Genomic DNA, 16,059 nt, shown 5'->3' with positions numbered 1-16,059 from the left:
TAATATATTCATTGATTGGATGATTAAATATGATAACAAGCTCTCCTATTTATAATACTAGAATACTACTCTAAGAGCATGCACAATGGATGCCCGATCGCGCGCCCGATCGGCCTCGGGCGCGGTCGGGCATCCATTGCAGCACTCGGTCGTGCCCGAGCGCGACCGATAGTTCGGTCGCGACCGATCCCGAGCCCGACCGATCGGGCGTGAGCTCGGGCACCCATTGCAGAGCCGCGCCCGATCACGCCCGATCCCGATCACGCGTGTTTGAATTTTTTATTTTTTTTTTCTTTTTCAATTCTATAAATATACCTTAATTTCACTCATTTTTCACACAACTCTCACACATCTTTCTCAACTCTCTCTCCATTGCAATATCTCTTTCACTCACTTTTCCAAAATGTTTCCCGGGGAAGATATTGGTCGGTCTATGGAACGCGCAATGTTTGCTTTTGGGAACCAGATTCTCGCCGGTATTCGTGCCATACATGAGCAAGAGCAAGCCGAACAGCAGGCCCAAGAGCAGGTCCCGAGGCCCATCCGCCGACGGACATCCGTCCGTCGAGAGCATGTCCTAGCTCATCAACGTCTGTTCGAGGACTACTTCGCCGAACATCCCCGGTGGGGCGCGCCGGTTTTTCGCCGACGGTTTAAGATGCGGCGAGAGTTGTTTCTCCAGATTGTTCACACGTTGGAGGCGCGCGACGAGTACTTCAGTGGCGGGAAGATGCGGCCCATAGAAAGGGTCCATCCCCGCTGACGAAGTGCACTGTTGCGCTTCGTCAGTTGGCATACGGCACTACGGCGGACATGTTCGACGAGTATCTTCACGTCGGGGATACAACTGGCCGGGAGTGTCTGGTAAATTTTTGTGCGGGCGTTATTGACGCCTTCGGCGCCACATATTTGCGCAAGCCGAATGCCCAAGACTGCCAGGACCTGCTGCGGATGCACGATACGGTGCACGGCTTTCCTGGAATGTTAGGGAGTATTGATTGTATGCACTGGGAGTGGAAGAATTGTCCTGCAGCGTGGAGAGGCCAATTCACCAGTGGGTATAAGGGTACCCACCCGACGATGATCCTTGAAGCAATCGTTGACCACAGTCTTTGGATTTGGCATGCTCACTTTGGCGTGGCGGGGTCCAACAACGACATCAATGTGCTGAACTCGTCCAGTCTCTTCACCGAGCAATGCAATGGCAACGGTCCGGTTATCAGCTTCACTGCCAACGGACGACAACATCATATGGGGTACTACTTAGCCGACGGCATTTACCCGAGATGGCCAGTTTTCTTGAAGACGATCTCAACGGGTGCGAGGAGAGAGTTTTTTGCGGCAAAGCAGGAGTCTGCACGGAAGGACGTGGAGCGAGGATTCGGTGTGCTTCAAGCGCGTTGGGGAATAGTGAAAGGCCCGGCTCGTTCCTGGTACAGGCATCATATCGCCAATGTCATGTACGCGTGCATCATCTTGCACAACATGATTATTCACGATGAAGGTCGTGCAGCTAGCCAGTGGTCCGACGATGAAGCCGCTCTGAGCGCAGGTCATGCAACCCCGGCGGTCATTCGAGGTTTACCCTATGGACTCAACAAGAGATTACAAGCTCAGGAGAGCATTCGCAACTAACAAGCTCATCTTGGTCTCATGAACGACATGATTGAAGAAGTTTGGACGCGTAGTGGTCGTTAAAATTGTACCTCTTTATCATAACTTTTTTTAGAAATAAATTAAGTAATGTATGTTTTTTGCTAGTTCTTTAAATTAAAAGTCTAATTTTGCTATTTATAATTGGTAAACATAAAAAAAATTAAAATTAAAATTGAAATGAGAAATGGATAATAGATAGGGCATGCACTAGGGCTCCACCATTGCAGAAAGATGGGGCATGCTGACGTGGCAACCACTAGGGCTCTCACTGGGGCATGCACTATGGCATCCATTGTGGATGTCCTAACTTATTGAATAAAAAAACTAAGATATGGAAAAGATATGATAAAACAAAAGATAACTAATTAATTGTAATTTCCCTAAGATATGGATCGTATCACCTCGCCACCGCCACAAGGACGTTGTCCTTCTACGGTGGCGAGTACTGGCGGAGTTTCATCGCTCTGCTCCAGCACCTAGAGCAGGGCGATGCCTTCGGAGAAATTGAGGGTGAGGGGGTGGTGAGCATGACGGCGCCGCGGTGGGTGAAGGCGAGGGTTCGGGGGGTTTCGGCGCGGAGAGACGGGCGACAGAGATTGGTGGCGCTCACTAAGGGAGCCGCAGCCGAGCCACGAGCCGCGGCTCCCCTATAGTGGATGCTCTGAAAATATAGGGAATGAACGGAGTGAGCTGAAGAGAGAGCTGGCGAAGGAGGAATTGAATTTGGGGGATTGACGATGGGAAAAGGGTAGTCGTTTAATTTGCCCTTTAGTTTTTTGTAACTTATTCAATTATTTTACTACTCCTATTTCCTTTTTTTCCCCTTAAGTATTTTTTGGTATGTTTTTCATTACATTTCTTATATAAATGTCTTTTTTGCCTGTATTGAAATCTTTGGTGTTGGACCTCCTTCCTTATTTTAATCCTGGACTAGCTTGAATAACTAAAAATTAAAATGATATACTTTATGTTTTGGGCCAACTTTGATGTAATCCGTTGGGCGTTGGGCTGGAGTACATTGTATTTTTGTTGGGCCTCCTGAGATAATAAGAAGCTGCGTTTTATTTTGGAGCTGAAGGAGTTAAGCGAGGACGAAATAAAGAAGGCCGAGGAAGTGGAAATTTTCTTTTTGGGTCACGAGCCGGCGACGCCTTGGGCAGCCGCGAATAAGCGAAATAATTAAGTTATTAAATGAATACGTCGAATTTAATATTTGTGAGTTAACGAGGATTCGAGTCCAAAAATTCCTATAATCGAGAAAATTTAATCAAAGCCTTATGATGCATGCCTTGTGTTGATGACGGTATGTTATTTATATTTTTAAAAGGTGATTCCTCGCAAGCGAGTCGTGATCGTAAAGGAAAGAAAATAGTTGAGGAATAAGTGCTCAAAGTAGGCTTTATTTCCTAAACTCTTTTATATTTTGAAATCATAATTTGGTGCTATAAGAGCATCTCCAACCATTACACTAAACTCAAACCTATTTTAGTGTAAATGTCACACTAAATATTGATTTTGCTACAACCATTTACACTAAAACTCAAACCTAAAAAAATATTCCTCACCCACTAACTTTTTATACTTTTAATCAAACCTATATATTTTATCTAAATTACACACTAACCCCATGACACTTTGTCAATATCTTAAATTAAATTAAATAAGTATAATATAAGATTTATTAATTAATATAACTAAATATGAAATCTATTATTTATTAAATAAATTATAAAATTCATAAAAATTAAATATAATAAAAATACTATAAAAAAATATTTCAATGTACACATAAAATAACTAAAACTCAAAATTAAAATTCATTTAAAAATACCACAAGTACCTAAACATACTACGACATACACATAAAATAACTAAAACTCAATGTTCGATTGCATATTATTCTCACAAATGGTCAACTAGTGCATTTCGAAGTTCAAGATGAGTACTTTTATTTTTTATTGCATCATATAAATAATTGATTCCATATATTTATATGTACCGGTAAGTTATTAATCTATCTAATAAAATTTTGAAAAAATACTGATTCTATATGTTTATATGTACCGATAAGTTTTTAATCTATCTAATACTCACATTTTGATTCTGTATTGAAAAGTAACGGCTCTTAAAATAATAGATTTTTTTTAATTATGTTGAATAATATAACAATAATATGGGCCAGCCCACTATTTAATAACTAATCAAATATAAATAAGATTGGATTAGGTTATTTTTTCAAGCTTCTTCTTCCTCACGCCACTGAAATGTGTCTGTAAGTTTTTCAATATCTGTATTTTAATTTTTCTATCTTCTCTTCTTCTATTTTGATAAATATGAATTGATTTGGACTTGAATGTAATAACTAAAACTATAAAAAGTGTTTTTGGTATACTTTTAGTGCAAACCTAAAGATAGGTATTTTTTCTTCAAAAACCTATATTGAGATTGGTTTTGCAGTACCATTAGAGGTATCTTTCTACTGCATTTTAGGTTTTTCAGTACTGTTGGAGATGGTCTAAGGTTGGTTTATATGTTATGTCATGCTTTTGATTGTTTTTTATTGTGATGATGTTGTTGTGTTAATGCCTAGTTTGTGAGTTCGCTCTATTAGGCTATAGAGCTATATTGTCTGATGCTTAGTTTGTGAGTTCGTTCCATCAGGCAATAGGACTATGTAAACGAATTCGGGTTTGAGTAGGGTCGCATACCCTAACATGCTAGTGTATACCATTGGGATCGGGAGTCGTCCTTGCTAGTCGCTGGTCTCTTGGGCGAATAGTGTGGCCACACATTCGTCGCACTATGGAAAGGTTGTGATTGATGGATTGTTGAGAAAACAGAGAGATTATTTTGACTGGTCAGTCTATGAAGTTATTTGTGATACTCGATAATATTCTTTTCGTAACGCAAAAAAAAATCAAGTTCACTATGGTATGGATGGCATAATAGTTAAAATATTTTCTGCATAAGTCCACTAAGTATTTTATTGTACCCAATCCTGCATGTGTTTTCCTTATACGCAGGTTGAGCGGTGTTGAACTTGGTTTCTTTTTTAATTTCGAGTGTTGAATATGATGCTCGTTGTCTTTGGATTTAATGTCAAGACATTAATTACTTTAATATTTCCTCATTTATTTGAATATTAAATCTTTCGGTCAAGTTCTTTATGGAAACCCTAGATAATTTTCCGTTCTTAAAGTCTCATTAGTCACGACCACCTACATTTATTAATGTTAGGTCTTGTTTACTTATTTCATGCATAATGTTAGGTCTTGTTTACTTATTTCATGCGCTTTTTATCTTTATCTCTCCTGCACATCTTTCCTCTTAATCAATAATAGTAGTACTATACAAGTTCAATAATTTGAACAGAATAGGAGAAGTAATATATATATCTGCAATAATTTGAATACAATAGGAGAGGGAGGAAAATTGATTTTGCCCTGCAATGTATTGAGGCATTAAAAATGGTACTAGTGTTTTTCCAAAAACTATTTTAGGAAAAAGTTGATATGAACACGATACAAAGGAAAAAAAATTCAAATTAGTAACTTTAATGCACAATCTTTAACAAATAAAAATAATTTTTGAAAAATCATAAGATATAGGAGTATTAATTTTCCCACATCGAAGCACGTGATACAAAAAAATATTTTAACATCCATATTTTACTGAAACTATCTCTTAGCTCATAAAATTGGTTTCTCCTGGTCATTTACCGGAGTAAAGATGAGCTTTTTGTATAATGTCTTAACTTCAAGCCTTACTACCTCCGTATGTAAATTTTGTGTTCTTCATTTTGTAGGCATATTTTTTAAAGCTAGCAAGCTATCAACTCCCTTACCCATCTATAATTCTCCTGAAACTAAATTTATTCATAGCGTTTTCATCTATTAACCTAACATGTTGATGAACTTAGAACTTAATGGTAAGAAGGGCTAAAGTAAATCTGGAAATTGAAAATTTACTAAAAAAATGAAGAAACTAATGGTCGATCACTTGTGAAGGAAGAAGAATAGAAGATAACTAAATATAAAAAACTTGTTTCTCTAATAGTGAAGTGTAGTTACTTTTTATTTTGGAAAATGTTGTGCCTAATTTGTTGTTGACATTTCCAAAATGATTTCGCTTTCACAACACATTTATATTCTATAAGTAATTAATTCACTACAAAATTCATAATTTGAGCACATAATCCATAAATTAACACTAGAAAATGATTATGCCCCGCCAATGATGAACAAGTCCACATTTTTTTGAAATAGACATGGGAATGGGCATAGCAACTGTATACGAAATACTCTATGTTTGAAGAGCTGTCAAAAATACTTCAAAATGTATATATGAAAGTGGCCCAAAAATCTACATAATTAAGTATATAATTGTTACACATGTAGCTCGTCAAAGTTGTCAGCATAAATAAATATTTAAGACGAATGTAGTGTTTTAAGGATCACCTTTCATGATTTTGTATTTTGTCCAATGACATTGGGATATTATGGTGGTACTGTTATGATTGTAAATATTTCATCTAGCTAAAGTATTAGGTGGTATCAAATTTTGAATCTGAAACATACGAGACTGGAAGGTTTACAAATGTATTGTAATAAAATAGTAATGATAGTCATGATGTCGTGTAAAACTAATTAAACTAATAAACTTAAAGAATCGTTCGCGAAATTTTATCTAAAATGAACACATGTTTATAGTATATGTCAAACGTAAAGAAATACTTTTGGAATGGACCAAAATTTTACCTGCCACAAGTCAAAAGTTGATTCAACTAAAAATAGGGGTGTCTGGATATCATTGACTAAGTTTTTCGGGATTAGACAATGATTAATATGATTGTCGGCATATGCTATAAATTAAAACTTTTGGTGGATAAATTAGAAACCAACTTATATACTTACGTACCAATGTTGGATTCATTCTTGTTATACATGATGTCGGCAGTGAATTAGTTGATCCCTATGTTTCAGAAATGGTTAAAATTTCAACAAATTAAATTATATGATTGTTCTATCAACTTCAAATTTTGGTAATAAAATAGAACTATGTTTTGCATGGAGCGCAATGAATCGTACATGTTATAGAAACCACATTAAAGTATCGTCCTTCTCTCCGATCCTATCCGCTCCAATCGACCCCTCCCTATTAGTAAAAAGTATTAATGAAATTAAAACTTCAATATGGTTATGTATAATTTCATTTGGTAAAATTTCACTTTGTATAAGACTTACCCACGTATAAAAAAACCAGAATCGGAAATTCATTTAACTATTGTGCTTTAGGATAATTAGGCCTTTAACTTTTCACAATGCAAGATTGTGGTTAGACCGCTTGTCAAGCTACCAATTAATATAACTCTAAAAAAACATGAACGTCGAAAATGATTTATTTAATGACATGAACAACCCTAAATATTATGAATGCAGGAGATTTTTTATACGCGTTGAGCATTGGTCATTCCCTTATTTAGAAATAGCACTTCCGCCATAGCATCGTAAGTCCAAGCACCCCTAAGATAAATAACCTTGTAATTGACATTTATTTCCTAAACCAAACATTTATCATCATAATATTGATACGAAATCAAAACCTAAAAATTAAATAATACTAAAAGTAGATCTGTTTAGAAGAATTTAAGACTTACTTGATCAATTGACACGAAGGAAGATCTATCACAGTATAAAATGGTGAAATTAATCCAGTTATAAAAGACTGATATTAATAATGAAGCGCAGTTAAATTTTGCATATGGTAAAGAAGATGGACATATGAAGAGCAGAAAATACAAACATGGATTATATGTAACATTATCGTCGAGCATCCCGTCAAATTGGATTGGAGAATAAGGATAATAGTTCATCCTCCTCCTCCTACTTCCATAGTGACTTATTATTCTTTTACGACAATCGTCCAGCAAGATGCACCACCCACCTCCATACAACAAATCAATTGTTTTATCTAAACAATTACTACTATTAATTTCTTTTTTTTCAAGAATGCAATTTACTTGGATAAAAACAATCCAGATGTTAACACCTTATTCATATGCCTTAAATATAAAAAAAACTGACCAAGACCCTTAGCAATAACACTCTTTAGAAGAGTAATGTTTTTGAAATCACAAGCACCATATATTTGAGTTGTTAGTGGAAGTGAGCGCATAAGAAACAACATCAAATGACGAGCCACGATTTTCATTGAATAAATAATCCGGTTCTCGTCATTTGCTGTAGTTTCTTATGTTCTCATTTGCACTAACAACTCAAGTATATGGTGCTCGCGAATTAAAAAACATTACTCTTCTAGAGAGTGTTGTTGTTAAGGACGCTGGTCAGTTTTTTTATTCATAAACAGATTAGAGAAACATATTTATTTTTTATTTATAATATTTGGTGTTGTTTAGAGACACACAGTGTGTCTAAATGGATCTCCGTCTGCATATGTTTATATTAAGAGATGTGAAGAAAGTGTTAATAATTGGATTGTTTTTATCCAAGTAAATTATATTCTTGAGGGGAAAAAGAAATTAATAGTAATTGTTTAGCTAAAAGAATTGATTTGTTATATGGTGGTGGATGATGCATCTTGTTGGATGATTGTCGTACAAGATCAATGAGTTATTATGGAAGTAGGAGGAAGAGGATTGCCTATTATCCTTATTTCCCAATCCAATTTGACGGGATGCTCGAAGATAATGCTACATATAATCTACGTTCGTATTTTCTACTCTTCATATATCCATCTTCTTTGCCATTCATAAAATATAACTTGGCTTCATTATTAATTTCAGTCTTCAATAACCGGACCATTTTCACCATTTTACACTGTGATGGATCTTCCTTCATGTCAAATATAGATCAAGTAAGTCTTAAATTCTTCTACACAGATACTATTTTTATACTATAACTTAGTTATTAAGTTTTAATTTCGTATCAATATTTAAATGATAAATGTTTGGTTTAGACAATAAATGTCAAAGGCAAGGTGATTTATTTTAAGGGTGCTCGGATTTATGATGCTATGTTGGAAGAGCTATTTCTAAATAAGAGAATAGTCGATGCTCAACACATATAGAAAATCTCCTAAATTCATAATATTTAGTGTTGCTTATGTAATTAAATAAATCATTTTTTACGTTCATGTTTTTTACAGGTTATATTAACTGGTAGCTCTTTAGGCGGTTTAACCACAATCTTGCATTGTGACAAGTTTATGGCCCAATTCTCCCAAAGCACAACAATTAAATGTATTTTTGATTCTGGTTTTTTTATACGTGATTAAGTTATACACTAAGTGAAATTTTATCAAATTAAATTATGCATGACCAAATTAAGTTTTAATTTCATTTAAACATTTTTACTAATAGGAATGGTTTGATTGGAGCGGATTGGAGAGAAGAACGATACTTCAATGTGGTTTCTGTACATATATGATTCATTGCCCTCTCTACAAAATATAGTACTCCCTCCGTCCCGGCTAAGATGACACATTGCTTAGCCAGCACGGGGTTTTAGCAGTTATTGGTTAAAGTGTTTAATTGGAGAGAGAGAAGGTAGGTGTAAGTATTAAAGTAGAGAGATAAAGAAAAATGAATATTCTAATAGGAGTGAGAAAAAGTGGTTGAGTGTATTAATTGGAGTGAGAAAGTTACCAAAAAAGGAAATGTGTCATTTTAGTTGGGACAAACTAAAAAGGAAAACGTGTCATCTTAAGCGGGACGGAGGGAGTACTATTTTGTTACCAAAATTTGAAATTGATAGACCGAACATTTACTTTAATTTGTTAAATTTTAACCATTTCTACACATATGTATTAACTAATTCACTACCTACATCATGTACAACAAGGATGAATCTAGTATTAGTACGAAAGAATATAAGTTGGTTTATATTTTTTCCACCAAATGTTTTTTTATAGCAATATGCTGACAATCAGATGAATCAATGTCTATTCCCAGAAAACTTAGTCAACGATATCCAAACGCCCCTATTTTTAGTTGAATCTACTTTTGACTTGTGGCAGGTGAGATTTTTTTTCCTTTCCAAAAGTATTTGTTTGCGTTCGACGTATTTTATAAACGTGTTCATTTTAAATAAAATCTCGAGAACAATTATTTAAGTTTATTACTAGTTTAATTAGTTTTACATAACATCATGATTATCATACTCTTTTATTAATTTTGTAAACATTCCAATCTCATATGTTACAAATTAAAAATTCGATACCACATGATACTTTAGCTAGATGAGATATTTGCAATCATAACAGCACCATTATAATATCCCTATGTAATTGGACACAATATAAAATTATGAATGATGATCATTAAAATACTACATTCGCATAAATATTTATTAATGTTGGAAACTTTGACAAACTACGTGTTGTAACAATTATATTCTTAATTTTGTAGATTTTCGGACCACTTTCATACAGACATTGAAGAGTCTAGACAACTCTTCGAGCAGAGGGTATTTTGTACACAGTTGCTATGTCCATTGCCATGTCTATGCCATAGAAAAGTGGACTTGTTCGTCATTGGCGAGGCATAATCATTTTACGCTATTAATTTTTGGATTATGTGCTCAAATTATGAATTCTGTAGTGGATCAATTACTTATATAATAGGATATATTTTGTAAAAAAAGGAATTCATTTTGGAACTATCAACAACAAATTAGGCACATCATTCTCAAAAATAAAAGGCAACTATACTTCACTTTTAGAAAAATAATTTTGTTATAATACTCCCTTCTTTTCTTCATAGTTGAGTCATTTTTCCATTTTGAGAAGTTTCTTCATAGTTGATTCATTTCCATATATGGTAACTTTTTCTCTTTTTTACTTTACTCTCTCTTACTTTATTCTCTCTACTTTATTCATTTTATACTTTATTCTCTCTACCTTCTCCTCTCTTACTTTTTTATCTATTTATTTAATACATCCAACATTCATTTTTAAAACTCCGTGCCGAAAAATTCTGCCTCAACTATGAAGAAACGGAGGGAGGATATAACAATACCATATTTAGTCATTTTCTATTCTTCTTCCTACACAAGTAGTCGGTCATTTACTTTCTTCATTTTCTTTAGTAAATTTACAATTTCAAAATTCACTTAGCCCTTCCTACCATTAAGTTTTAAGTTCTTGAACATGTTTGTATAATACTCCCTCCGTCCGCGAATAGGAGTCCCGTTTTTCCATTTTGGTCCGTCCGCGAATAGGAGTCCCGGTTCATAATTACCATAAATGGTAAAGAGGCCCCACATTCCACCAACTCATTCCACTCACATATTATTTAAAACTAATATATATAAGTGGGACCCATATTCCACTAACTTTCTTCCACTCACTTTTCTTAATATTTCTTAAAACCCGCACCGATAAGAAATGAGACTCCTATTCGTGGACGGAGGGAGTAACGTGAAAATGCTATGAATAAACATAGATTCAAGAGAATTTACCTTGAACAAAAATGAGGAGGAAGGTGCCGATGAGTAAGGAACTTGATAGCTTTGCTAGCTTCAAAAAAATATACTACAAAATGAAGAGCAAAAAATTTACACGCGAAGGTAATAAGATAGGGTATTATACAAAAATCGCACCATTACTCATGTAAATTTTCAGGAGAAACCGATCGGTCTGGCCAGGACCCGCTTGCTGTCAAGCTATTGAGCTGTTTTAGCCCGGATAAACCAGGCGGTCGGGCCAGGAACCGCTGGCCGGTCAAATCGGTTTTTCAATTTTTTTTTTTGAATCCTCATTTTCCTGCTATTTAGGAATCGTTGTATGAACACCTCCAGCTGAGCATCAGCCCCTGTTTCTTCATCCTTGTCTTCACCACAAACCAACCCCCTTCAACTCAGAATAAATGTACATGTGGAGTACAATGAGGTGGCTTTAGAGAATGATAAACAAGAACGGAGAAATTGAATAGAGCTTGAAAAAGGGGATTGTGAAGTAGAACACAGAGTGAGAAAGGGATTGAGAGAAAGAGAGGAAAATATCAAAATATCAAGGTGGGGAATTTTAAAACCGGATCGGCCATGAACATAAAACCGCTGGAAGGTTAGACCGTCTTCAATCGGAGAAAACCGGCCGGTTGGACTGGAAATTGGTAAGCGGTTGAACCAGTTCAGAGAATTTTTTTCTTTTTTTTTTATCTGAATAACTTCACCTCCTCTCTGTTTTTGACATGAATTCCTACTGATTAAATACGGAGAGAAAATGATAGAGAAAAAAAAGTTGTAAAAGATCAAAATATGGCAGTTTCCAAAGCGAGAGAAAGAAGGTCGCAGAAAGGACGAGATGGGTAAAATTGAAAAGAGATAGAGGGAAAAAGTAACAGATATGTTAGATATTTTAGTGTAATTGGATTAACTTGAATGATCAGTTATTGTTATAATGATACATCATTTAAGTATGGAGGTGCGGAGTGCACGCTTATTTGAATTCGTTATAATATTAGGAGCGAAGCTCCTAGATAGATGAACGGGGTCCGGGGGCAGCGCCCCCGGGTAGCGGGGTCCAAGGGGCGGCAGCCCCTGGCTGGGGATTTTTATTTCCGACAAAGTTACTGTATCGGAAATTTATCCGAAAATATAATTTCCGAAAGTCGAAGGACTAAATTGCAATTTTGGAAACCTTTGAAATTCGGTTATTTTCGGTTTCATCTCTCAACAGTTGCAATGCTTCATTGCACTGTTTCATCTTCTTCTTCTACTGATTATTTTTCTGGTTCAGTATCATCGAAAATAAAAACATATGATCTTCAAATACTCTGAATTTTATCCGATCAAACATTTTGGTTGAACCCCGAAATTGATTTGATCTGAAAGTGATAAATACGACTTTCAGATATCCGGTTATTGTTTCTCTGTTTTATATCTCCCTAACAAATAGGCAGCGAAATACGACGAAATGAAGGAAGTAATGATGGAATACTTAAGAGGATGTGTTACTAAAAGGATGAGTTATTTAATTAAGATAAATAAGAACAATTGTGTCACTCACAAAATGTATTTTTTTTTGGACGGATGGTATATTATTTTGAGTGAACTACAAAAAAATGGTCCTTGGACTATGTGTTTATCTTGCCCATAGTCCCTGGACTTTAAAAATATCGTCAGTAGTCTCTGGACTAAGGGTTTATCTCGAAATTGGTCCTTTTAGCTTTTTTTGGTACGAAAATACCCTTTGATATTATTTTGAGGGGTTTGGGCAATTTGATCTTTTTACACTTTTAACATTTTAAATCTGATATTATTTCAATTATGTACTAACTTTGATATTATTTCAAATTTATCATCCTTTTTCTCTTTTGTCATCCTTCACTTTGTTTCTTTATTTCAATATTAGATTTAATTTTACAAAATTTTAAATTTTAATTTTAAATATCAATAAAAAATTTTAATTATAAAAATTATTAAATAGCAAAAATTAATAGTTATAATCAATATTTGATAGTGTATAGTACTATGTAATCAATAAGGTATGACAACGCCTTAGTTTTAATCAATATTTAATACAGTAGCTTTAATAATAAATAGATTATATAACACAATTTATTTTGAAATAAATATGCATCTAATGTAAGACTAATATAATTTTCGTTTATTAATTTGAAAACAATCAAAATTTACTAGAAAATTTCAACAAAAATACTCATATATAAAATTTTTAGTAGGATCAAATTTTTAGTCAACTTCATAATATTTAATCACAAGCAATTATAACAACCGAACGGAGGCTAAATAGAATAACTCTTATTTTTCCGTCATGATTAATATTATTTTTCTGTACTTCTTCAATTCAATTGAACATTATATTAAATAATAAAAATTAATAGTTTTAATCAATATTTATAGTGTCCATGAATTAATAGTTTTCATTAAAAAAATTTATTGATATTTAAAAATCTAAATATTAAATTTAATTTTATAACATTAAATCTAATATTGAAATAAATAAAAAAATAAATTTAGTGAAGGATAACAAAATGGAAGAATGATAATTTTGAAATAATATCAAAGTTAGTACATAACTGATATAATATCAGATTTAAAATGTAAAAGTGTAAAAAGACCAAATTGCTCAAACCCTCCAAAATAATATCAAAGGGTATTTTCGTACCAAAAAAAGCCAAAAGGACCAATTTCGAGATAAACCCTTAGTGCGGGGATTACTGGCGATATTTTTAAAGTCCAGGGACTATGATCGAGATAAACCCATAGTCCAGGGACCATTTTTATAGTTCACTCTATTATTTTTAGTACATTCTTCTTTTTCATTGTTCATAGACAAACTTGTTGCAGATTCTTCTTCAATTCTTCTTTTCCACTAACCTACTTTTTCATTGTTTAAATTTACTAATGTCCAAACTTCAATTCAAACTCGAGATCTTTGGCCTCAAGAATTACAACTTTTTCACTAGGCCAGCTCACACATGCAACTTCAGCCCTTCTTTTTAAAAAGAGGGTTACAAATTAATTTATAGTCCTTTCGTTCAAAAGGAATATGCATTTTGGATTCGGCACGAATTTTAATGCAAAATTAGTAAAGTAAGAGAGTAGTAGAGAGAAAAAGTAATTAAGGTATTGTTAGTGGAGAATGGGTGTCACTTTATTAGAAAGAAAAGAGTTTTATTGGAAAGCGCATATTCTTGTAGGACGGACTAAAATGGGAAGAGTGCATATTATTGTGCGACATATGAATACTATATAAAACTTATATTCACTAATTAAACTTATATTAAAAAAATTGAACTATATAGAATATGGTTTTGGTAGATCAGATATTCAATTAAATTAAAATTACATGAAAAAAAGGAAACATAATTGTTGAATTGGGGTTAGGCCTGATTTAAATTACATGAAAAAAGGAAACATAATTAGTGAATGGGTTAGGCCTGATTTAAATTGAGTAGGTTCACGTCAACATGATCGAATTTCCCATTAAATTTTGATATGGGAAGAGTAAATTTAAATCTTAGCTAAAACAAGAACAACCGCTTTTCAAAAGGCATGGGTTACTCCTTACATCATTCACCTCCACTTTAGTACCATCAAAATAAATTTTATGTAGCTACATTTGGACCACAAACTCACTTTTCATTACTGAAAATGTAATATTATACTTAGTACTGTTACTGTAATTACCATTAGACTTATTTTTCTCATGACTAACCTCACGTAGATATGGGATAGTGATAAAATGTAAACTCATATATTATACAAATTCAAAACTGCTCAACATAGTTTCAATACAATATCAATACAGTATAAAATTTCAAGATTTTAATGTTAACACAATATCAACGCAATATCAACACAGCATCATCATTGACTACCGTTGAAATTCTGTGGACATTTTCCTGTTGATGTTTTTTTGTGATCTGTTGACATTTTTCAATGGTCCAGATCATAGTTTTGAATTGGTACAATATTTAGAGTTTTCATTTGATCACATCCCGGTAGACATATAGATATGTGTAACATAGGGACGTGATCAGATCAATAAGTGAAATTCTGTCAAAAATTAAAACAAATCTCAGTCATTGGATCTTGTAATGTAACCGTTAGATTAATGTCACATGTCATCTAGTAATGTAGATTACTGGTGAAATAATGTAACTTAGCTAATAAAGTACTACTATTATTTTAGTATAACAATGTAGCATTTTAGTCTAATAATGTAGCTCGGCTAATGTAGCATCTTGGGCTACTAATGTAGCCAATCACAACCATCCAATATAAGGATCCAAGGACTGAGATTTGTTTTGATTTTTAACAGAATTTCACTTATTGACCATAGTGCACCATGTGTAACATATATTAAACTAACATTTGTGGACGAAATAAGTTATATAGACGTATTTTCAATTGGATTTATATATTTATATAATATTGGAATTGGGATTTATTTAGTTAGTTAATAAATAAGAGTAAGTTATTTAGTTTTACGTGGATAAATTAACATATGCGGTTGCTTTATTTATTAGATTAATAAAATAATTTGAAATACACACTAACATTTTTATGGTTTCCACATCAAATGTTCATTGCAACGTAGATAAGTGATATGTGATTTTGGTAGTCATATCTACAATTTGATCGTCGAAAATATTTTGCGCTACATTTTATTTCAAGAAATTATATGTTAACAATGAAATAAAATTGATAATTTACCCTAAAGTTTAGTGGAGTACTTCATATATTTATATTACTACAAGCAACAAACAACTTAGCCCTTATAAAAGTATAGATATTTGCTGATCACGGTAACGACACGTGTTATCTTAATAGGTAAAAGATTAAGTCTATAGTTAAAGTCACAAATTTAAAAATCTACACAAATGGAGTATATTTAGATAAAAGTGCGGAATCTCAATTT

General features: G+C 33.5%; 1 protein-coding gene across 1 annotated transcript; it reads left to right on the top strand.

The window, feature by feature from the left end:
* Positions 1-403: 403 nt before the first annotated feature.
* On the top strand, positions 404-1,635 carry LOC125210231 (protein ALP1-like). Its single transcript, XM_048109799.1, has 2 exons — positions 404-748; positions 790-1,635. Exons 1-2 carry the CDS (start codon positions 404-406, stop codon positions 1,633-1,635), a joined length of 1,191 nt encoding a protein of 396 aa, XP_047965756.1.
* Positions 1,636-16,059: the final 14,424 nt, after the last annotated feature.

The sequence above is a fragment of the Salvia hispanica genome, chromosome 3 (assembly GCF_023119035.1).
Source record: "Salvia hispanica cultivar TCC Black 2014 chromosome 3, UniMelb_Shisp_WGS_1.0, whole genome shotgun sequence".
NCBI classification, from domain to species: Eukaryota; Viridiplantae; Streptophyta; class Magnoliopsida; order Lamiales; family Lamiaceae; genus Salvia; species Salvia hispanica.
The sequence above is the reverse complement of the archived record's forward strand: the minus strand, read 5'-3'. Positions and strand labels throughout refer to the sequence as shown.